Consider the following 25,409-nt stretch of genomic DNA (forward strand, 5'->3'; position numbering starts at 1 on the left):
TATTTCCCATACCTAAGAACATTTTGTAAATAAAAACAGCATTTCCACTTCCTGAGAACCCAAATTCTGCCAGAATAAATAGGAACATTTTATTTTCAGATTCTTGACTCTTAAAAGATTGAAATTATGAAAACAAATGCCAGTAATTCAAGGGCTTTCATTCCTCCTTTTCCTCATCGGTGCTGGTTAATTTTCAGGCTTTGTTCAGAAGCTGAGGGTTGGCTTGATGGTCATGGCTGCGGAAGGGAGTTTGATTGACAGCACATGTGTTAATGCCATGCATATGTTATTGAGGACACTATGAGGCAGAGGGCCCTCAGAGACACACTTCTGAAAGGAGTAGTTGACTCAGGCCCCACCTATACAGAGCTCAGTTGCTAAAAATAGGTGCTAAGTTGCATCCTTTAGACGCGGGGCTAAAATAAATTCAGCCGTCCCGTCTGCTTGCTTGATAGACCCTTCAGTGGAGCTGGCCTCCACTCCACCGACTGCTTTCAGGGGACTGGGAAATTTGCTGTACAGAGGAGGAAACTAGTCTGTGAAGAACTGTAAAGATACATGACATTTCCACGAACTTGGGGTTAAGTCTAAATATTACAAAAGGTATGTGTTATATAGTCATTGATGCTCTACTTTCAGAGTTATATGTTCTTGCTGTTTGCTTAAGATCAATGAAGACCACAGGTCAAATTCTAATTGTTATCAGCGCAAATATTCAGTCGGATTTTGTTTTCATAACAATATTTAGCATTATTTCAGCCTGTTAAATTTAAGGAGTCATCTATTAATCTCTTTGCAGAATAGTTAGTTTTCATTTTTAGTATTGAAGAGTAATGAGCCAAACTTGATAAACAGACATGAATGAAAATCATACTTCAGTTTATAGCTAAAAGGGAAAACCAAAAAAATTAGTTTATCTTTTATGAGCATAAATTGATAATCTATGCAATGAATATATTTAAAACTCTAAACTATATTTCTTAAAATTTGCCGAGAGAAAGAGTTTAAGGTATGCTCAACTGTCGCAGCTCGCTCAGAGAAAATGCATGAGATGTATTCTTTCTCCAGCCTTAGTTTGATTTTGTACTCCTTGTCCCAGCCACAGTCTCATCTCCTCTGGGAGTATTACTGGAGTAAGGATTAAAGAATCAGGTTCTTACATGTTTTGCAGAATTAAGAAAAGCACTGCCAGTTGGATCTGCCAGCCCTAATTACAGTAACTACAAACTTAAAGCGAGGAGACAGATTTTACTTTAAAAGTAGCATGCCCTATATACTGTTTCAAACGAATTTATTCTGTCTTCAGTTGCCTGCGAACACCCTCATTTGGTCCTGTTGTGCCTTAAATGTTTAGATGTTAGAGACTGAAGTGATTTGGAAGAGACGTTATAACAGAATCTCTTAAGACACCAACTAAAAGGAAGGACACTTTAAGATTGCATAATACAGGGTTTAAATTTAGCCAGCTGGTGCCGAACTCAAAGATATTTTATTTTTACCAGAGCTCTATTTGGTCACTGACGAGCTGGAGGTTGTTTGAATTATTTGAAAATTTTATGTGCAAGGTGCCAAAGGACGAGTACAATATTTACCTCAGCTACATTCAGAGCCATGAATTTTGATATGAAAGAGCACCTGTTCTGAGTTTTAGAAGCTATTACCGTTGAGTGGCAAAAATACTGGATCAAAAGTGGCAAAGTCTTGAATTCCATGCTTAAATGTTTCTCCACTTCTTAATCTTTGAATCTTTTACCTTTTTTACTGTTAATATGTAAATGAGCAATTAGATCCATTTTTTAAAGTCATTCAGCATTTCCGCTGTCTACCATGTGGCGAGGTGCCAGTGTTCGGGGAAAATGTAGTCTGAAGTTTGGAGTAAATGTTTCTGCGTGCAGTGTCGGCTATCTTTAAGATACAACTTCCCTCAACCACCTGAAAAATAAAAGTAGACATTCTAATGATCACAGAGAGCTTTACTTCAGAAAATGTCAGGCAGGCCTCAAGTCTTCAGTGATTACAAAGGAAGAGACGGTTGGTTGTCTTTCCTCAACTTTAGTTTTGGGTAAAAAAACCCACAAAGTTCATAGATAATTTATTACTCTTTACCATTGATAGCTGTCTGCTATTCAATCATTTCCAGTATTTTGCCTCTCACTTACATTTATCGCAATTGAAAAACTTCTGCATATCAGTATTCTTTTTATTTTTTTTTATTTATTTTATTGGCTGTGCTGGGTTTTTTTTGTTTGTTTGTTTGTTTGTTTGTTTTTTGTGGGTTTTTTTGCTGTGTGTAGGCTTTCTTTTTAGTTGTAGTGAGTGGGGGCTTCTCTTCGTTGTGGTGAGCGGGCTCCTTACTGCCGTGGCTTCTCTTGTTGCAGAGCACGGCCTCTAGGCACGTGCACTTCAGTAGTTGCAGCACATGGGCTCAATAGTTGTGGCTCATGGGCTTAGTTGCTCCGCGGCATGTGGGATCTTCCTGGGGCAGGGATCAAACCTGTGTCCCCTGCATTGGCAGGCGGATTCTCAACCACTGCGCCACCTAGGAAGCCCCTGGTATTCTTTTTATTTGTTGGTGAAATATTATTTATGATGAGACAGTTTGGGGTTGGACTCCCATGGTAACCTCGGAAGTGGAAACTGTTACTTCCTCTCTTCTCTCTCTCTCCTGCATGCACATAAGTCTGGGCAGTAAGAGACCATTTTGTAACACTTGTTTGTTAGCTTGGAGTCATGTCTAGATTCAGTAATTTATAGACCAGGGCAGAAACTTAATAAGTGCCTGGCAGTATAATTCCAAGATTTCTGATTGAACAATCTGTGGGGGATAGTACTTAATTGACATTACATTGTCCTTTTTATTTGCTTCACACTCCCTCTTTTAAATGCATTCGAGTTACACTTTGAAATTTAATTAAATTGTAATTTGTTTTTTCCTGCTTCTGAAGCAAACACTTGCTCATTCAAATTATAGTTTCATCCATTGCAGAGTGTGGGTAACTTCAGACTTTTCTGATTCAGGAATAACTTTTTTATAACACTGATTTATTCAATATAAGTACATGGTCTTTATGTGACTGAATGATACATTGTATTGTGGGGTTTTTGTCCCTGACACTAAATGTGTGGTGTTTCCTGACACCAACCAGTTCTCCAGTTCTCTGACACCAACTGGGTATACAACAATTCAGTTCATTTCTCACACTAATTTCCAGAGTTAGAGCAGAACCCACAGACTGCCACCACTTTAGCCACTAACTCAGGTTACAACTCAGGAACAGCCAAATGGAAGAGAATTATAGAATAATGGCTGGGGTGCAGGGTGGGGGCACAGAACTTCCATGCCCCCTCTGGGGCTCACCACCCATCAACATGTTCACCAACCTGCAAGCTCACTAAATCCTCTTGTTTAGAATTTTTTTGAGATTTCATGATGTAGGATGATTGGCTGAATCTTTGGCCATTGTTAAGTAGCTTCAGTCTCTAACCCCTCTCCCCCTTTCCAAGGTGAAAGGTGGGGCTGAATATTCAGACTCTCTAATCACTTGGTTGGTGATTTTTTCTGGAAACCAGCCGCCATCCTGAAGCTCTCTGTATTTCCCCCACCCCCACATGAGGCCAGGAATTAGCTCATTAGTTAGCATACCAAAGACGCCACCACTCAGGAGATTCCAAGGCTGTTAGGAGCTCTGTGCCAGGAACCAGGGACAAATACCAAATACTTATTTTGTGTTATATCACATATGTCCACAGTGGTACTTCTCCGTCTACGAAAGGCTACCTTTGAACTCCAGAGTAAAAGTTTCACACTATTTTCCTAATCATGGGAATCCTTGTTTTGCAAATTTAACCAACCTGAGTACTTTTCCATGTGTACAATATAGTCAGGAAAAGCACAAAGAATAATGATAATCAGACAGCCAGTGTAAAGAACAAAGGTTTTGTTTTCTTAAGAACTGGGAATCAGCAGATTCAACGAGTTATTTGTATCAGTTTGGATACAACAAAGGAGACTATGGCTATATTTAATGACTCTTGGGACTTCCTGGGCCTAAAGATGGCATAAAAATAATCTGGCAGTGAGCAGTGCAATAGGTAATCCAAATTCCTGGTAGAGTGGCTGTACTTCTTAAAATGTCACAAAGGATAAGAGGAATTTATTACATAGATAACACAAAGAACCTCAGTGACTCTTCGATTTAACACTTTTAAGTTCTCGATAAGAAGACTGAGCCGCAGAACATGAACGAGTAACTTACAAGAGTTAGGCAGGAAGACCTAGAAACCAGCTCTCTGGGCTTATATTTCAGTGCTACATGTCATTCTGCAAAGCTGTGTGTCATGATATCACCCCAACCCCGCTCCACCCCCATGACTTGGAATGCATGAAAGGTACACCTTGATAAAGCCTTTTTTCTTCCAGGTTTTTGTTGCTTTTTATTTTGCATTTTATGTTTCTCTTAAATTTAGGGTAAATTATGGAAAAGGAGACCTGATCCACATACTCATTTAAAACTCAAAAGCTGGTGATTGGTTTATTTTTTAACTTTCCTAAGGAAGCATGTAAGTTGCTCGTCTCCTGTGCTGAATGAGCTCTTGCCCCCCACCCCCCGCCGCAGCCCCGCACCATCATCTTGTCGTTGGACACGTCATTTTTCACTGCTCTTTTTGGCAGACCTTCAAGGAGGTTTTTGTTTTCTACATTTTTCTAAAGCGTATGCAGGATGTATCATGTTGCCTGGTGAGCTGAACACTCTAGATATGTCTGACTGTTCAAAAGTAAATACTTGCCAAATTGCTCCAGGCATATGAATGACTTAAAATAAACATAATACTAAAAGAATTTATTTTAGGAAATTTTTGTTTGTCAAAGATCCACTAGTACATTCCCCCCAAATCTGAATATATCAGCATGTGTGTTTCTAAATGCATTACCTTGGTACCTATCAACATAGAAAAGCTAAAAAGAAAAAAATCATATCACCATTAATTTTAAAAGCAAAGTCTAGCATTATAAATGGTTTCGAAACATGTCGATCGTTTTCATGTAAAGTTTTATAACTATGAACTGAATATAAAACAATGTTCAAATAATCATTTTATTTTATTTTTTAACTCACAGGAACTTACTTGCACTGAAATAAGATGTAGGCAGACCTCACATTATAAAGTGGCTGCTTTTTTTTAAACTATGTGTATTAAATTTGGATGAGCAGAGTCACATTTCCCCATTCAATTGCATTAAAATTCAAGGGTGCTTTATCACTATCTCTATTGTTGTTGATTATTTTGTTTGTTTTTAGTCAGTACCATCACAATAAGAATTCAGCTTTATCTTACCTAACCACTAAGTCTTTTTGTCAAGTAATTAGACTTTGTAAGTAACTATAGTAAATAAGTGCCCCAGGGAAACAGCAAAAAATCTTTTTGCAAAGCTAAGGGTCATCTTTTAATTTATCTGTCTTATAAGTTAGAAGTTTGATTGTTGACACAAGGGTCTTGTTGTCAAGTTGGAATATTCTTGGAAAGAGATAAGAATAAAGTGAGTTTGTTCACATTATTTAAGGGGGGTCAATTCCAGCTACAAGCTTTGCTTAAAATTCACTGCCTCTGTCTCTGTTGGATTCCACCTGATTCTCCTGAGTATTGCATGGGGTAAACGTCTGGTGTTTGGCTACGAGGGTGAAGCCCAGCCCAGTTTCCAGTTGGAGCACAGGGGCTGGAGCTAGAGGTGCCAAAGGAAGAGCCGCGGCCGGCAGTCAGCCGCTCGGTCAGCTCCTGCTGTCCTCTGTGCCACCCCAGGGTGCTCAGAACCTTGTTACGACCCTGCCTTCTTCAGCAGAAACTATGTTAGCCCTCTGGGTCCTGGAGGACTCAAAAACATTTATTTTTAGGAATGTAACTGTATTAGTGCATGTGTGCTTCAGTCACTGACTCATCCTGGGATGGGAATAATTTCAGAATTCATCACCCATTCGTCATCCAGAGCTGGACAACAGCCTCAAGTTTAACTCTGTAAAATACTGAAATTTTTTGGAAGGCATGTGAAATGAAATTTGAAAGGAAGGCATGTGTTTGTATTTAAGTTGCAATCTTTTTTTCCCCCTACAAAGATCTAGTCCAGCTATTGCAATTGTCAGCTCAAAACCATGATTTATAGTTTCTAATAGTCCACCCTTTAAATACAAGCAGCAAATTACCTCAAACTTCAATTTTCACTGCTTTTCATTTAATTTACCATTTCAACCCAGTTGGACCCAGCTTTTTGACTATGTCATTATGTTACACTATTACCATCTCTTTCAATTTGTGCTCCATTATGCATATATATATATACACACACACACGTGTATATCTATGTGTGTATGTATATGTATACATTATTTTCTATAAAGCACATGTTACCTATGCCTCCATATTGTTCCCCATTTCTTTCATATTCTAAAAGTCCATTTAGATGTTCAAAGAAAGATAAGTAGTCTTCAAACAACATCCAATAACAACAACATCATCCATAATGACACCTCTTTTTACCTTTTGTGTAACATCGGTAAAGAGCCTGACACAGTTTTCTAAACATTGGTATTGAGAAAGCGCAAAGCTACATCTTTACAATAACAATGGCAATAATAAACATTTTCTACAGGACTATTCTCCCATAGATAGCTATATAAAAGGAGTTCCTGGAGTTGATATTTAAAATTTCATTATTGATATCATCTTTATGTTTTGAAATCAAAAAGTTTTTTGAATAGTTTTTGAAATTAGAAAGATTTCACAAATGATGTGCTATGTTCTCTATCTCTCCCTTTCTCCTTCCTTCTTTTTTTACTTCATTTCCGTTAAAGACCTCTGGAATATATTACTTAACCCCAGAGCTATCACTATCCTTAAGATGTGTGAAGTGTCCTCAGTTTATCAGAGTCACATAAACATCATCTCCAGGGCCAGAAGAGATTCCAAAGGAAACCCACGTAACACTTTACTAGGGAACCAGAAAATGCTGTCGGGTAAACCCTAATTAGCTGAACACAGACTTTGAAACCAGACCCCCTGGGTTTGAATTCTGGCTCTTACACTTAACCAGTTGGTTGATTCTGGGCAAATTACTTAATCCATCTCTGTGCCTATTTCCTCATCTGAAAATCGCGATACTAATAGAATCTATCTCACAGTGTTGCTTTGAGGATTAAATAAATTCATATTTGTAAAATGACTAAAACAATAGTGCCTGGCACATAGTAAGGGCTACATAAGCTTTTGCAATTATTATCATTATTATTATCATTTAATATACGAGGCTAATAGAATAACCTTTACATTTTTCCCAGAGAGCAAGATAAAAATATAAAGTACCAGGTTATCCTAGATGCTGAACATTCAAAATAACACCACACTAAATAAAAGCTGTTTAAGAGGGAGAACTAGCTACGTGATTTAATAGGTTGTTCTCTTGTTAAAGGCATCCTTACCTTTCAGAGGTGCACTCTTAAGCTCCAATTAAATTTCTGTTCTCTCTGGAGTTGTAGAAAGCTGTTAAATACCCTTTTTCTATTATAATCATTCCAACACTTGAAACTAATAATTTTTCGGTTATCCTTAGCGCTGTCAACATCACAGTACTTCAAGAAACTGAACTCTTCAACCACTTCAACCATAACGACTCTGTCTCCTTTCTGATGGAGCTGCTCACAGCCACACGTTGGACCTTGTCGTTACTTTGACTTAGTTCTTGGACTCTCAGAATACTCTCTTAGATCACAGTTTTCTTTCTCTTCAGCTACAACTGATCTTGACCCACAGCATAGTCTTCCCATCCTCCACACATCCTGCCCGTCAGCCCTGTGCCTCTTTTGCCTCATCTCTCTCTGTATTTCGGATCCACTCACAGTGGATCTGAGTAAAGATGGAAGGAGAACTCTTATTTGTGGGGGACGCACTGAAAGATGGGTACCAGACTGTTTATCAGGACAATCTAAAGCAGAAAAGGCAAAGACGAATCCAGTAATGGAAGACAAAGCAAAAGGTTATGAGCCAGTGGAATGGTATAATGCATCAGGTTTGATGGAGGAAGCTAAGCTATAAACAGGAAAATAAATCACAAGCTCAGAAGTAAGGAGAACTAGGAACAAGACAGGATACAGCCTAGGATGGACTAGGGCACACATTTCAACCAAGGCCAAGAACAAATCAGAGGTGCTGGTGGCCTGGTATTAAGGGCTGCTGACTCCAGGCTTCAGGGATGGGTCTAAAGTTTAAGGGAACCATGCGACACCCAGGGCCCATTCAGCCTGGGCGTCATTGTCAGCCGCAAGAGTAGAGCTTTCACTGACCTCCCATGTCATTTGTCCCCACATTCTTGCACTAAATCTATCTCATCAAAAGCCAATTAGACACTTTCCTCATAAGCTGATATATATTTGCTCCCATTCCCAGGCTGCCTACGTATATATATTTGTATATAGATTTAAATATACATATTTAAAGGTCTGTGGTTTTGCATATATGCTAATACCCAACAATCATTTTATTCACTTTTAATAGACTGCATATCACTTTCACCATCATCCCTGACAATCCCAGATATTCTCTATTTTAATAGACAACTGGAAAATCGGAAAATAGAAACAAGTTTGTGGGTAATATTTTTTTAAAAGCCACGTTGAATTTTAAAAGGTTTGTCAAGGTTAAGATTAAGGCTTAAATAGTTACTAGAAATATACATTGATATAATACGGATGAAGCTGAAAACTGATGGGGTGTATGTGGTAAGACAAAAGCAGAAGACTGAGGATAGAGCCCTGAAAAATATACATGGTTGGGTGTCAAGAAGTGTGTGTGGGGGGTGTGTGTGTGTGTGTGTGTGCATGTTCAGGAGACCAGTTATGACAGATGAATGTTACTTCTGTCTGGCCTAAGCAACCTACCAACTCCACACGCAGTTTTGAGATTTTATACAAAACAATGCAAAGAGTGCTGGAAAGCATCAGAATTTTTAATTCCTCCTTCTGAGATATTTCTTGCACTGGCAAATGTTAGGCTCCACGAGTTTTATGACATTTTTCCTCAGGCCCTGCACTGCTGGTGAATGGGACCTGGGGCTTTCTGCCACATCTGCTTTCCTTGGCAGGCTTTCAACTCAGAGTTGCACTGGGACACTCTGAAAACCTACTGAGGTCTTCCTCCTAGATCTCATAAAACAAATAGGATACTACTTCTGATTAAGTGGTCCTCCAAAGAAAGGGGTGTGTGTGTGTGTGTGTGTGCGCGCACATGTGTGTATTAGTGTTTGCATGTTATAGCTGTGGTCCTGTACTTGTCCACTGGGCTGGTGAAGCTAGTTATTTTCTTCTGGGCCAAACCGTGATAGAGATATGAATGTATCTGAAATTTTTTAGATATAACACTTTTCTAATTTCTTTCTGCAGATATGTAATAACAGGAGAATTTCTGGCAGAAATTAAACTGGGCAGAAAGCCTGAAGTTGACGAGTTTCACTTTCCAAACACATTTTTGTGCAGTTCTAATTTTCACCTGCTCATGTGGTGTCCTGCTGAGTATTTGGGGGGATGAGCTGGATTTCGTTGTGGGAAACTCACAGGTTCACAAGCAAGAAGTTTATTTTTGCTCCCTCCTGGAAGCTCTAATCCCAAATTTCACATCACTGCTCTGCTTAAATAACTTCTGCTACAGAATTTAGAACTTGTTTTCTACTCTTTAAAAGGAAGTACGAGAGAGACATTAAAATCTGTCAACAGGAAACATAAAAAAATGGGCATTGAATTTTGCAGTATTGTTGTAAAGCAGATTCATTCAACAAATGCTTATTGGGCATCCACTATGTATAAGTCATGATGTTATATGTTAAATACCTGTGAAGTTGGCCATATTCATCTCAACTGTCAGTTTGCTTCTTGGCAATCTAGGAGTTTTAGTTCTAGGTCATAATAAAAATTGAATAACCAATTGTGCAAAAATGTTAGGAAAGGCTCTGGCACTCATTGTTAGGGAAAGCACAAGCATATCATGCTTAGAAGTGCATTCTTTTTCTCCTACCCCCACGTAAGGGCCCACAGGAGCATTTTTGACCACTGTGTGATGGCCAGCTTTTCATATTCATAATGTGGGTGTTGCCATTTTGCAAACTGATGAAACTAAGAGATTCTTTGACTGAAATCATGGTAGACACAGTTATGCAGGCTACTAGAAGATTTCAGAGACGGAGACTGATGCTGAGTTCCTGGCTAGTGGTTGATAACCTACAGTTGTAGTTAAGCGTCTAAACTTTTTAAATAATCTTTAAAAACAAACAAGGAGATGCTTAACTTTACAGTCTGAGTACCCTTTCAGGTAAGTTGTCATAAAACAGGAGGAGGTCACACTAAGTTGAAGTGATTTGTTCATCTGCCTAAGGCTTTTGGTACCTAAAGGGAGTAGTCTTGGAAAGTGGTTCTGTTTTAAAGCTGTGAAAACCTAGCTTCATATGGAATTTTACAAAGAAGCCCAATACATAGTTTTTAATTGCTTCTTACAGTTCACTCCCCACAGCTTTCCTCCTCTCACCTTCTACTACGCTTGCGTTTAAATACCATAGGTCTAGGAAAAATTTTTGTTTGCAAGCTTTAATTAAATTCTTTGTTGTTCACAGATGTTACTGTCTTAATGTGCATGGAAAAGAGCAAGTTTCAATCTGAATAACATTGAAAGACTGATTTTTACACGTTGCCCTTTAAAAACAGGAGTGAAATAGGCAGTGTAAACTGAGTTCCTCCACTTACATGATTAGGTTTTGAATCTGAGGGAGAAGAAACAGACGTCAATGCCAAATTGTTTTAAGATAAGTAACTATAAATAAATTAAGGGATGATGAGACTGACTAACTATGTATCCCATGCATATCTTAAGCCAGGAAGACTATTAAATTACTTCCACTCTTTGGACTGTTCCTAGGACCAGCATATCATGAGGAAACTGACATCATCTCTTTCTTTTGAAATTACAGTCTACGTTGATATGCAGAGGGTATTTACGGCATGTTAATGGTGACAGGGACAGTAACCTAGCACTTGGCTGATTCAAAGTTTTGATATATTAAAATTATTATAGCTTTAATTTATAAACATCCCTGTTCTAAATTTAAAAGACTGTTCAAAATGTATACAGCACTGTCTAGTGTCCCCTGCAATTACGGGGTTCAATAATCAGAGAGGAGTTGTGACAGTACAAACATTTGACAAGTGCTGATTACCTTTCATTTTAGAGCATATTAGAAGAACCTAGAGCTTTGGTAAAAAAAAAAAAAACGGTATCCTGTATGGATTCTTAACATTTCTGCTTAGCATTCGCAGTTTTATCTTCCTACTCAGGAAACATTTAAATGATTAAAGATCACATCGTTTGGAAAGTGTTTATTTCTTTAGGTAGAATTTTTGTAAGTACATCACTGCTCTGAAAGAGTGAATTTACTTCCAAAGGAGTCTTTTATGCAGCAAGAAAAATGTTGCATTATTTAAGCATTTTCACTTTTCTCCTTGATTGCTTAGCTTTTCCAAATAATGTTTAGTAAAGAAAGCACATGGAATTAGTGTGCTTTCCTTTCTTTGATCAAGTCTATCAGCCATTAAGTTCAAAAGAAAACCATATCAAAGTATGCTGTTATTTGTGGACTTAGGCAGAGAAAGCATTTTAAACAAAGACTGACTTAGGGTCATTGAAAAGAGTTTGTGTAAATTCAGAGACTGAATTTCTCTAAGACAAAAGGCGGACTGAATTAAATACATTTTGTTATTCAAAGGAAAAGAATGATTAGTAGGAGAGAAGCTGCCACAGCATCAATTGTCTAAGTCAGTGAGAGTCGGAATTCAACGATTCGCTTTCTTTTAATATCCTTTGTCAGAATAAATGTCAGATGCTAACCTTAGCAGAGAGGGGAAAGTTGGAAAGAGGGTGAAGAAAAGAGGAATTCCTAAAAATGCGTCTGGAAACATCTGGCTTTTCCAGACTGCAGCTAGCATAGAACTGATTTAAGGTCATAGTAAGGAAGGAACTTTCCTACCCTGCCTATGCTCAAACAGTTTAAAGGTGGGCATGCTGGGAAGATGTTTTTCAAAGCTGCAAATTATTAAAGGTTCATCTGCATTTTATTACTGTTGCTTATTTTTGATCTGTGAGTGACAACAGCATACTTGGAACTAAACAAAACAGTTGGTACACGTGAACTAACTTCGTATGGATTTTTTTTCAAAGCCTATGAATAGGGAGAAACAAAAGTGGATTATTTTAGGTAAAAACAAATTCTAAGCTAGTATGCAGTAGGAATAAAAAAAGGACTATATATAAAAAAAGGAGTCTATTAGGAAATAACAGGTGAAAAAAAGAAGTTATATCAAAGAGGTAACCACTTAGGGAGAGGTGAATAATGTAGAATGATACCAACTTTGGAGATTTTCTAGAACAGAGACTTTAGGGAAAAAGGGATGGAAATCAATTTAAGTAGAAGGAATACAGACATTAAATAGAAAGAATACTTATATTCAAACTAACCAAATATTAAAATACCTCTTCCTTTAGCAGTTATCGATTACCTGAATAAGGTAGTTAGCAGAGGTACTTACAGAGGTCCCTAGCAATGCAGAGGTACTTAACGGAGCAACAGCAGAATGGATCATAAGTGAGGAGTCCGGGATCCTTCTCTTTCTTTGCCTTTGGTAGGCAGCGACAAGGGCCGCAGAGACTTAGGGAGCGGCCCAGTCATTACCACCTAACGGGTCCAGGCCAGGGTTCATTGTGCCAAGCCCACTGTTCAGAGACCCTATAGGAAAATGAAAAATGTGAATAACTTTGAGTGACGGATTCATGATTTTACCTAAAAAATAGAGAACAGGGGAAAATATGAGGAACCATTGCGGGGAGAAAAGGAGTAGATCTGCCCCTATAGTGGGCCTTACTAGGGTGATTTTCACGCACTTTACATTTTCAGGGGACTGCGCTCTTGCTTGTTTGCTGGTGAAAATTTGGTGGTTCAATGGCTAGTGCCAACAACACAGGTAGACTAATCCTTTGGATACCATATGCATTGACATTCTTCTCTTTTATATATACTTTGTCCATTCCTGTGGCCATATGAGCAGGACTGTTCCACTTTCCTTGCCCTAATCTCTTCCTGTAATTATCTATTCTTTCACAATCTATTGTGTTCTCCTTGTTTCAAGCAACATGGTAGATAGTTGGCTTCTAGAAAGGAATGGAATATCCTTATAGCCTTTAGATTCGTATGGACCAGAATCAAGTCCTATACTTCCTACTTGCTAGCTTTAACATTTGGGAAAATTTCATAACTTTTATTATTCTCAGACTTGTATTATCTCAGATTATCTGGATAATAATACCTAGGATATATAATAACACCTAAAGTGACTGGAAGCTAGAGTGCGTATATTATTTACTAGGTGCAGGATGCTATCTACAACTCCTTACTTTAATAAGATCTCCTTCAGTCCTCACAGGCAGTCAGGTTCTGGGAACATTCCCATGTTATAGGTAAGAAGAAAGAGGCCTTGAGAGGTTAAGAAGTTTGCTTCAAGTCAAAAGTCAGTGTCAGAGACAGAATAAATATTGGACTTTCTGGGTCCAGAGTAGGTGGTTAATCTCCCTGTGAGTTTGCGTCCTGCAGGATGAAACCAAGATAGAACCTGGTGTAAAACAGGTTTTCGAAATGAGCTTAACCCTGTACTGGGGGAACTTGCATGTGGGTGGAAGGTGAGAGAAGTAGGGAGGACAGAGCCATTCAACCAGACACTAAGAAGTAACAAGTAATACCAACAGAGGTGTGATTTTTACATGCTGGGAGAGCACAGCAGAGGGAGCGCCTCACCGCCCAGGTTAAGTGGGGAAAACTCTGAAGAGAAATTGAGCCACTATGAGGATACTTGTGAGGGACTTTTCAACCCCATCAAATCTGATTGGTCTTGATCTATTTTAAGTCAATTTCACCTCAGTTTAAATGAATGTGGTTTGGGGGATATGGATGTGGAATGTGTGCTACCAAGTTCCTCAGGATGCCCCCCCTAAGGAGGACTCCATTTGGTGTGTCCAGAAAATCTCACTTCCTTAGCAGGGCCAGCCATCAGGGAAGTTCTTTTATTCCTAAGTCAGCGTGCTGAAATGGTGCGACCTGTTTTAGTTCTGTTTTTAGAGATAAGGTCAGATCAACACTTAGAATACCATATTTCTTGAGGGTCTTTCTGGTGTTTTTCTTTTCTTCCCTTTTCAAGTAGAGCAGCACTAAATACAATGGTGAGTAATTTGTGCCCGGCCCTGAGTGCTGTGCTTGGTCAGCAAGAGATGAACAGTAGATGTTTTCTGAAATGTATGCCTGAAGCCTTGAGAGGAGCATTTATCAAATACCCTTATTGAATACCTGGGATGCAGATTTAAACAAGAGGAAACTTTGTTGGAAACAGGCAACCACCTCCCATGCCCTGAGGCAAAACAAATCAATAGAAATGAGAGCAGTGGACCTTGCTTCGCATTTTCCTTCTCTTATAGTAAAGTTCGTCTCTCTCCCTGCTGGCTTGGATCAATACCTAACCCCATCTCAAGTCTGATCTCTAGAGTGACCAAAGAAATATAACGGAAGAATTTGCTTTGATTTCTAATTCTAAACTCAAGCTTATAAGGACAAAAAAGGATTCACTTAGAGCCATAGAAATTCAACTTATTGGTTTCCCTTTGATTTATCCCTAGATACACTGAAATAAAGGATGTGTGTGAAGATGTTTAAGAAAGAGAAAGGAGGATTCACACCCTTAATTAAAAATTTACATTACATGTAAAGCAATTATACTCCAATAAAGACCTTAAAAAAATAAAGAAAAAAATTACTGTATAATGTTATATTTTAATGGAAAATACTTACATAAGAGGCTGTGTAGAGTCAAATAGCCTTGTACTCAGAAATACCTGAACTTAATTCCAAGCTCAGCCACTTACTATATGATTTTATCTTTTTAAATGTTACTTTCACCATCAGTAAACTGAAAGTAATACCACCCACTAGACAGAGTTGTTATAAGAATTAGATGTAAAATGTAGGTGTATAAGAATACACGTACAGACTTCCCTCATGGTCCAGCAGTTAAGACTCTGACCTCCCACTGCAGGGGGCCCGGGTTTGATCCCTGGTCAGGGAACTAGATACCACATGCTGCAACTAAGACCCCGTGCAGGCAAATAAATAAATAAATATTTTTTTTAAAAGAAGAGAATAAGTGTAAAATGATTAACACATAATTGATAATCATTAACAGGTGGTTATCGTTGTTATAATGTAATATAAGTCTGAATGTGCTGGGAAATGTCTAACAAGAGACTTACACTATAAAAAGAGGCATCATTGATAGGCATTTAATAGATTTAATTTATTTGACTATTTCAAAGAAATTTGTCATTTTTTCAATTATTGATTTTTTAACTGACCAATTCTTTAACTAAACTAAGCAATTAATTAAAAATATTTAATAGCAATATGATTGAATTTTCAAAAATGCCCAAACTAGCAATATTAATGTACTAATGGTTATTTAATTTGTCTAAATTCTGTGCATTTATAACTGATCTTGTACTAGGAGCACTTCTTGTGAGATGATAGGAGCTGCATAAGAAAGAAGACAAGTCTATACAAGATGAAGTTATTGCAATTAGAAATGACAGTTACTGTTCCTCAGAGAGATTAGAATCTAAACGGACATTAATGCTGAGTCTTCTCTATAAGTAGGTGGACATTTATTCTTTGGGACATGAAGAAATTCAAAGATGTTTCCAGCACAGGGTGGTTTGTGTGTGAGATTTGGGGGAGCTAGAACTGAAATGTGCCTTAAAAAGAATTTATTGTGTAGTGATTTCTGACTTGGTCAGGTGTATGTGTATGTACAGTGGTTGCTTGTATTAGTTTCCTATTAGGGCTGTAACAAATTACTGCAGACAATTGTAAGCACAAATAATTGTGCTTATAATAGCACAAATCCATTATATCATAGTTCTGGAGGTCCGAAATCCAAAATGAGTCTCACTGGGTCAAAATCAAGGTGTTGTCTGGGGCCCCACTCCTCCTAAAAGCTCTGTGGGGGAGATCGCCTGTTTCCTTGCCTTTTCCAGCTTTTGGAATCTACCCATATTTCTTTACTCATGTGACCTTTCCTCCACTTTCAAAGCCAGTAGCTTAGAGTCTGCACTGCATCTCTCTCTCCCTCTCTTTCATCTTCTTGTCCTTCTCCTTCTTCTTCCCTCTCTCTCCTTCAGTCATTACCTCTCCTTTCTGACTCTGACTCCCCTGCCTCTCTTTCGCAACCCACCTGGACAATCCAGAATAACCTCCCCACCTCAAAACCCTTAACTTAATTACATCTGCAACGTCCCTTTTGCCATGTAAAATAAGGTATTCACAGATTCTTGGGATAAAGAGGTGCACATCTTTGGAGGACCAATATTTTGTTTACCACCTTGCTAAATCTTGTCTTTTTTCTCTGGATGTATAGGATCTCTTCCAGTACCTGGTGAATTAGGAGAATAGTGGTTAGGGAAACATTAGTAAGGAGGCAAGAACGAACCATTTTTATTACCCTGAGAGATGATCTGTTTTTGTTAATGTGTAAATCATGCTAACCAGACAAATGGATGGATTTGGGGGAAGGTGACAAGAGCACATGCAACACAATGCATTTGTGGGGAATGGGACCATAGGGAGGCTAGTTTAAAATGTGATTCACTAGGTTCGTATGCTGGAGGGATACCACAGTACAGTTTTTGTGCCGTCTCATTTTTCTCTTTGCCCTTCCTCTCCTTGTTTTTTAGAAACTGTAAATTAATGCAAGAGTGTACTATACACTTGCTCCTTAGTTTTATTATTCATCTATTTCTTGGTTTTATAATATTCATGACAGTAAAATATATAAAACTCAAATTGATTACAAATTTGATTTGGCAGCAGCATTCTGAATGTTTAAAAGAGATGAATTTTATTATTAGCTGAGGGATATGCAAATATTATGAATTATAGAAAATTTATTCATGCTAATGGCTCTGAGTCTATGGTGTGTCCATCAGTATGATATGCTGTACACAAATCTGAGCTGGGCTGTAGATCATATGTTTAAATTTGACAGCATTTAGTTCACTATTCTTTGAATTTAGTTCTAAATCAATTTTCTGAGTACTAAGCAGGTGACTTCTTTATAATGCATCCAGAATATAATAGTGAGGCTACTGATATGTCACCAGAAGTACACTTGCCTCCTTGAAGCTGGCATCTGTATTTGCATCAGCTTTGTGGGCTTCCGTGTGACACCCCAGCTCATTCTCTGCCTGGCATTTAGTTTGGACTAAATAAAGGCTTCTTGAATTGATTTTAGAAAACTTCCAAGAAAAAAAATCATTAAATTCTCATGTTTCTGCTTGAGAGTTCAAATTACTATCAAACTGTACAATTTCTTTTGAGTCATAATTATACATTAAATTAGTTATCCAGGACTGTGTGCTCATTGTATATATTTTATTGCATATGCAATGAGTCAGTTAACAACAAAAAAGGTATCTTTTTGTTGTGTGAATTTTCCTTCATCTGTTTCCTTGGGAAGGTGATTGTTTGGGTTTGTCTTTTGGTTTTTGGACACTTGTACTTCTTGAGATGTCGCATACAATTGTATTTAAGTCACAGAACCTGGAGCCAGACTGCCTGGCTTCCCTTCCAGGTCTGAAGTTCACCAGCCACCTGACCTGGAGCAAGTTTTACGATCTTTCTGTGTCTCTGTTTCCTTATCTGTAAAATGGAGATTAAAAATAAATATAGTCTCTACCTCATAGGGTGGTTGAGAGCCTTAAAAAGACTAATGTCTGACACAGAGAAAGCACTTTATATATATTTGCTGTTGTTTTGTTACTTGTAAATCATTCTTTTGAGTCCCTTATCTGTCTTTTCAATAATGGTAGGTTTTTTTGCAACCAATGTTCTTTATAGAAAATTAACACTTCAACTTATTTATTATAATTGTCCCTCCTCCATTTTCCTTTTTGTCTTATACATTTTTTGAAAGATTTTTCACTTTGAATTTTTATGCTGAGAAAGTCCAACTGAAATCACTTTATGAATTACTTATATCTCTCTAAGGATTTTTCATCATTTAAAAAAATCTCTTCATGTAATACTCTTTAATACTCTGTGTGTGATATGCAGTGTCGTAAGGAACTCTTAATGTTTTCCTCAAAATCATTACCTACTTTTCCCAAAATGATTTGTTGGTGATGCTGCTGTTTCCTCCGCTTTGGCATCTTCCTCTCTTCCACATAGTCACATGGACAAATCCCTCGTGTTTCAGCACCAGTGTTCCACTTCTCAGGATGCCTTCCTGACCCCTAGCTCACTGACACAGCCAGGTGCATTAGGTTCCCGCCCCCCCCCCCCCCCCATAGGCTCCCAACCTACCTGATGCAAAACCATAAACTCTTTGGACTATGACTGCCTGTCTCTCTTGCCAACTAGACTGAAAGCTCTGGAGCATAGAGAATGTGTCTTATGCTTGTTGTAGATAATCGATATTTGTTTCAAAATAAAGAATACATAAATAACATTAAAATAAACTTTACTAGTTTAATTCAAGTAATTTATTATTGACGTTTCATATGGCAAAGATGGAAGAAGGTTAAAGTCATGCACAGCAATTACATTCCCATGAAATTCTCGTTCTTCTTGTTACAGCTGGTCTTTGCATATGTCTGAACTATGCTAGTCAGCACGTAGAGGCCTTTGTTGTTACAGCGTCATAGCGGGGTGGCACTTCTACCTACAGAGTAGCTCTCTATTTCATCTAAAATATTTTGTCTCTCATGCTACTTTGCATGAAAGGAACATAGGCATGGTCACTTCTCTTCATTTATTTTTGCCTGGCAAGTTCTTCCTCAATATTTTCTTTCTAAATTTTGTGTCTTGCAGGTGGCATATGGTTGGAATTATTTTTCCTTGTGTTTTGGTGGTGAAGGTTGACCCTTGTTTATTTACATTTGATTTTACACTATTCCATTTGGTTTTATTTGTTAAGGCTCTTTGTTTTCCTTTTGGCTGACTTTTTTTTTTTTTTTTAATTGGCTGCGTTGGGTCTTCATTGCTGCACTCAGGCTTCCTCTAGTTGCAGTGAGTGGGGGCTGCTCTTCCTTGCAGTGTGTAGGCTTCTCATTGCGGTGGCTTCTCTTGTTGGGAGCACAGGCTCTAGAAGCATGGGCTTCCGTAGTTGCAGCACATGGGCTCAATGGTTGTGGCTCTCGGGCTCTAGAGCACAGGCTTAGTTGCTCCGCAGCACATGGGATCTTCCTGGAGCAGGGATGGCATCCATGTCCCCTGCATTGGCAGATGGATTCTTAACCACTGCGCTACCAGGGAAGCTCTTTTTGGCTGACTTTTGTTAAATGGACTGACTGTATTTGACTTTTTGTTGACTTCGGACTTGAGTTCCAACTTGGATCCACATAAGCTCTAGTTCTCAAAACTAAAATTTCAGTAACCAATAATCAGTTCTCTAATTGTTTTTAGTGTTCAATGTTGTAAAGAAGATATCTCAGGATGCCTGAATTTTGTTTCTTCACCACAGAAACTCTTCATGTGTCTGAATAATTGTAGAACTTTTCTTTTTCCTTGATTATGAAATGTTTTGCCAGAATTTTCTGATATATTGGTGTTTTAAAATTAAGTTTATTTCTGGATTACGGCAAATACTTCAAATCTATGCCCAAATTTTATTTTCAGCAAAATTTTTCTTCTATTGTATTTCATTTGTCCTGCCCACTCCCCCACCCTCTCACCGCATTTTTCTATCTGTTCTCTGCCTTTGTCATCTTCTTTCACTTTGTTGTTAGTATGTTATTGGTTTTCTCTTCTGCAGCATATATTACTCTACTAACTGCCTTCAATATGTATTTTAATTATTCTAAAAAAACTTTAATACCCTTCGACCTTTTCTCACTTTTGATAACTTTCCTTTCTTCTGATTTCACCACAGCTAGTAAGACACATCTCTGCTTACATCTGTGCTGTAAATCAGACAGCAAACATTAGCTTCACAGTTCAGACACTAGCAAGTAGTCCCTTCGTGAAATAAAGAGGTCTAAGTATTTTTTACTTTATTCTATAGACTTTCTCATAATTCTTATTGGGTAGGCAAAAAGGATAAGTAATGAGGTGACTCACAAAATTTACACAGTACTTGTGTAAGCCAGTTCTAAAATTCCTGGTGTTCAATATCTATCTTTTCATTCAATAACATCCATTCACACAGTCATCCTTTCCATAAAACTTTACCTGCAACTACAGTTTGGGAACATGCCTCTCATATTTTAAAATAAGAAGACATATTTAAATTTAGAAAATGTGCTGAGATTGAGTCTTGCTTTAGAAATAAACTCAGGAGAAAGCATTTGGCCGTGTGAATCCTGCCATATTAGGTATTTTCTAAATGAACATTTTCCTGACTTTGGCAGTATTTTTAAGCAGTACACCGATCCTAGCCCTATGTATCAAGCCATTAACCTTTATTTCCAAATCATTAAAAAAACTGAAGATTATATTTATAACTTATTTCAGTTTTTAGACAATTATTTGTTTAATGGGAAATGAGGATAGATTTGTCATTTCTTAATGTTGTAGAAACATATCATTTTTATAAACCACTGAATTCCATCTTTGAAAATTCCTAAACAGCTAATTAGAAGAATGGTTCATAACAAATGTCTCAGTGACCCTTTTGAATGCGTCTTGATATTAGTCTGTACATATTTCTAAGAATTCTTTCACTGATAATAGAAATTGTGAAATTAGGAAAAAATTCCCAAGTGTATTCATTACATTGACTATTCTTCATTGTTTTCTTTATCTGACATCTTAAAGCTATTATTTTATCACCTCCAAGGAAACACAGACCCCTGATTATGCAATCTCTTCTGTGACTGACATGCAGATGAATAATTGCTCAAGAAAGGAAGGGGGTTCTGCCTTCCATTGTGCTACTTTGCTTTTTAAAAAATGCTTCAAACAAGGACTCTCCACAGAAAGTAAAATTCAGGAAGGCGTACTGAGTTTGGTAACCTGGGTAAATTTGATTGACTGCTCAATTGATTTAGTCAGTTTCTTCATTTTTAAAAACTGCAGAAGAAAAGCACGTGTTTAGGAGTCATGAAAAATCGTTCTCTAGTCTCACAAACTCATGATATAAGAAAATAGAAAGTGGACATAAATTGGATCTATCTGTAGTATATAACTTCCTGTATTACAAAAGGTAATAATAGAGATCTTTTCCCTAGGAACCTTAGAATTCTTTGAGAAGACATTCTTATCCTTGGTTTCTAATAGTCTCATGGTAACAGCTTGTATCTGTTAGTGGTTTAATTGTCTTTCAAAGTGCTTTTGCTTTTGTTCTTTCGGCTTTATAGGATTTATTCTATTACACAAAGAATTAATAATTGGGGTGGATTAGCAATTATTTTATTATCAGCAAAGAAAACATTTTACATTTAGGGTACAGTAGATTCTAGGCCGAGGTATGTCATTAACTTTGGAGATTTGGGAGAACTCACTGAACTTTTAAAATGTTTTATTTACTCATTTGCACAATGGATTACCTCTAAACCCCAGAGACAAGTATCTAGTACAATGGTTTCGTGATGTTAGTATCTATAGTGCTTTCTAACAGAAATAGTCATCTAAAAATCATATTTTTCTCTTCTTTTTCACAGACCACTTTAGCAAGTTCCTCCACACTCTGTATTCCCTGTATTACCTGTTTTCCACAGGTATTTTATGATAGTAGCATCTTTTGTTTTCAATTATCAGCTTTTTAAATTTTTTATACAATTTTTAAAGGTTACTTGCCATTTACAGTTATTACAAAATATTGGCTCTATTCCCCATGTTGTACAATACATCCCTGAGTCTGTCTTACACCCAGTTGGTTCTTCTGTGTTACCTTTCTCTTTAAAGTTACCCTAAACTCATTTAACACTGTTTCCAATCTCAGTTGCATCCTAGTCTTCCAAAATGACACATCTTGAGGTCAGGCCACCAATGTTCCTATCTTGTTCCGCACACATCCCTAAGAAAGGGGCTGTCTTATCAACCTTACAAATTTACATCAGGTACCATCAGCATCAGGACAGGAGCAGATAGGTCCACTGCCTTATAGTACACGGCAGGAAGCATCACCTTGTTTTTCAGATGAGGAAACTGAAACACATTAAGCTAGAAGGTTAGGAAACAACGTGGACACAGCTTGTTAGCTCAAGCTAGGATTTCTACTCCACCACCCTGCTTGTGTAGGCAAAGTTACTGATGGGAAAAATAGACAGAGAGAGAAAAAGAGAGAGAAAGAGAGAGGGATTAAAATGTAATGTCTTTTCTGTGATCGGAATAAAAAGCCACAAGGCAATGGAATCCAAATCTCTTAACACTCAGGCAACTGATTTTCTGACCATTCATCTTAGGCATTTCCCAGTGGGATGAAAAATGACAAAAATTGAAATATTTGGAAAGTAAATACTGTCTGTAAATTTTCGCAGAAATAAACTGCTGACTTTCTGTTAATGTGAATAAAAGAATGACATCTTTTATGAATAAAGTGCAAAGTGAAATTTATATCTTAATGTGGAAAAACTTCAGCAGTTCACATTCAATAAAATTTATATTGTGACCATTTACAATAAAATAAGAAGAGAACAGATGAACATAAATGGAAGTCATCTGTGCACATGGATAAACCACAGAGAGAAATACAGATGTATTTTCTTCAGCACGTGAAAGACTTTCAGTAGTTTGTGGGAATCTCTTTTTATCAGAATCAGTTGGAGGAGTCTACTTTTGTATGGTTATGAGGTCCTGGAAGACAGCTGAATTTTAAAAAATAACTGACATTTATGGTGGATATACGTGGTTCTACAATCATAGCATTCATATGATACATTGTCTTATTCCTTTATATGTTGTTTCCTCTCAATACTGTGTGAAATGAAGTATAAAAAATATATATTAATAAATAAATATTAGAATTTTTAAAAATATATTTACTAAAAATATTTTTTATTAAAATAAATGAAAAATTAAATTGACTAAGACATCCTTAAGGAAAACCAAATACTCAGGGAGTCAAAATACAAATGATTTTTGATTTTTCCTGGGTTGCAGAAATTGTTCTCAACTGCTGTTGTGTACACAAACCTTGAAGAAGCTAATAGAAAAAGCAAACAATGTTATAAGAGGATTCAATGTGGGGCCTGGATGAGGAGGCTGGGGGAACATGGCTGGGAGGAAACAGCTTGCTGGTCTGTTACCTGCAGTTGTTTGGGACTTGTTGCACATTAATGAAATCAAGCCAATTCAAATAACAAAGTACACCAAAGACCCCCACCTTGTGAGTCCAAAACACTACCAGCCCTAAGGTGAAAGGCGGGAGGTGTATGAATGAGGAATAAACATATCAAAACACATAGACACACACACACACACACACACACACCCATACACTGGTTGGTCCCAGTAGGAGCCCTTGAAATGATTTTGTAATTACAATTCTTTAAGAGTGAATAGTAAACCAACAAGCAGTGATAACAGCGAAGAACCCTGGATTAAATAAGAAAAACTAGTTTTTAAACCAGCTCTGGCACCTATATCTAAATAACCATGGAGAATCACATTAAGCAGGGAGGCTCCTTACACTTCTTCCACATAAGGAAACATTTGTTTACTTATGCCTAAAAGGAGCTGGTTAGACTAGGTGAGACTATGTTATCTATATAATTTCACCTATATCATCTCTAAGACCTTTCTGTTTTTAACAACTGTTACTCTGTAATCATGCAATCAATCTTTTGCTATTTTTGCGAGTATGTAATTCCTAATACACTATATTTTTGTCGGGTAGGTGGTTTACATGGGAAAATATCAGATGATCTGGAATGACTGACAAAGCTTTTTTTTGATGGTACTATTATTTCTTTCTTATGTAACACATGCCTCTATGGAATAAAAGGAAAGAAAATCCACAGTCTATAACTCCTATAGCATGCACATATTTTAGCTAGATCTATCTCCTTGAGGGTTGAAGGGTAGGGAGAGAAGCAAAGAGCAACTTTTAGACTTGCTAAAGATTTAGTCAAACCACCAAATCTGACACATACTAATTGTGTGATCATGGGAGGGTTCTTTAACTACCCTGACTCTCCATTTTCTTTACCCATAAATTTTAGAAGATAATAGGACCTACCTCATGAGGTTGTTAGAGAAGTAAATGAGATGATGCTTTTATAGCATTTAGCATAAATCCAATACCTAATGCTTCAGGAAATGTTCATTAACATCATGTATCTCTTAATAAATGCCTACTGTTGATCAGAATAATTGCAGAAGTAGGAGTGGGGACAATGTTTTCTTTTACCGTTTGCATAAGCATATGCTTCTGTATAGGGATTTTGTAGCTTTGCTTGAAAGTTTGAAAAAAAAAGAGGGTGACCGTGAAACATGGAAAATACCGTGGAACGGTACAGTCTGTTTTCCGAGACCAGATGTTTTACGTGCCTTCACTGTTCCTAAGCTGATGCTATTTTCTTTTGAAAACCGGAAGCGTATCTGAGCATGCTACATTTGTTTTCAGTGACTGCTGGCCCTAATAAGCCTGCTAGTGGATTTGCAGAAGACAGTGCTGCGCAGAGCGAGGGTGTGTCAGACCTCCAGGAGGTGGTGTCCTTGAAGGAGCGGATGGCGAGGTACCAGGCAGCTGTTTCCAGGGGTGACCGCCGCAGCTTCTCTGCCAACGTAAGCTGCTCCTGTGATTTTGCATTAGGCAGGCTGTTTGTCTGCCTTTCACACACTTTCTTTACATTGCAGTGTAAGAATACTGCTGGACAATGGGATAAAGTAGAAAAAGTACATAAATAGTGTGTATCAAATTCAGAATATCTGAAACTAAGCCTCAGCTCTGCCACTTATTAGTTTGTGAATTTGGGCTACTATGTTAGCCCTTCTCTGAACTTCACTTTCCTTAACTGAAAATTGGGAAAAATCATCTACTGCAGAGGGTCCCTATGAAGGGTCAAAGAGATAATTTACGTGTAAGCCATAAGGCACTGTATAAATGTGTTATTATTGCCGTAATTATTATTTAACCTATAGCTATTCTCCTCAGGAAGGTTGGGAATTAATTTCAAATCTTAATAATGTGGGTCTGCATGCTGCCCTCCTTGGTCTCATGTATAGTTCATTTAAATTCACTGGCAGTATAATTTCTTTTGCTTTTTCTCTTTTCTCCATATGCACTAAATCCATTAGGAGTAGCTTAATCAACATAGAAATGAGGGAGATTAGCAAAGTAGGCACTCTGCTAAAC

General features: G+C 37.6%; 1 protein-coding gene across 3 annotated transcripts in view; it reads left to right on the forward strand.

Moving 5' to 3' along the window:
- Positions 1-468: 468 nt before the first annotated feature.
- The window catches only part of XIRP2 (xin actin binding repeat containing 2), a 70,958-nt gene continuing 46,017 nt past the window's right edge, over positions 469-25,409 (forward strand). The window contains exons 1-2 of one of the 3 annotated variants that reach the window (XM_057746235.1): positions 469-603; positions 24,678-24,838. In XM_057746235.1, the coding sequence (XP_057602218.1) occupies positions 24,782-24,838 (57 nt within the window). In that variant the 5' untranslated portion in view covers positions 469-603; positions 24,678-24,781. Of the gene's footprint in view, positions 604-24,677; positions 24,839-25,409 lie in introns of those variants that run through there. The other 2 variants (XM_057746236.1, XM_057746237.1) reach the window with 2 other exon arrangements.

This window comes from Hippopotamus amphibius, chromosome 8 (genome assembly GCF_030028045.1).
Source record: "Hippopotamus amphibius kiboko isolate mHipAmp2 chromosome 8, mHipAmp2.hap2, whole genome shotgun sequence".
NCBI lineage: Eukaryota > Metazoa > Chordata > Mammalia > Artiodactyla > Hippopotamidae > Hippopotamus > Hippopotamus amphibius.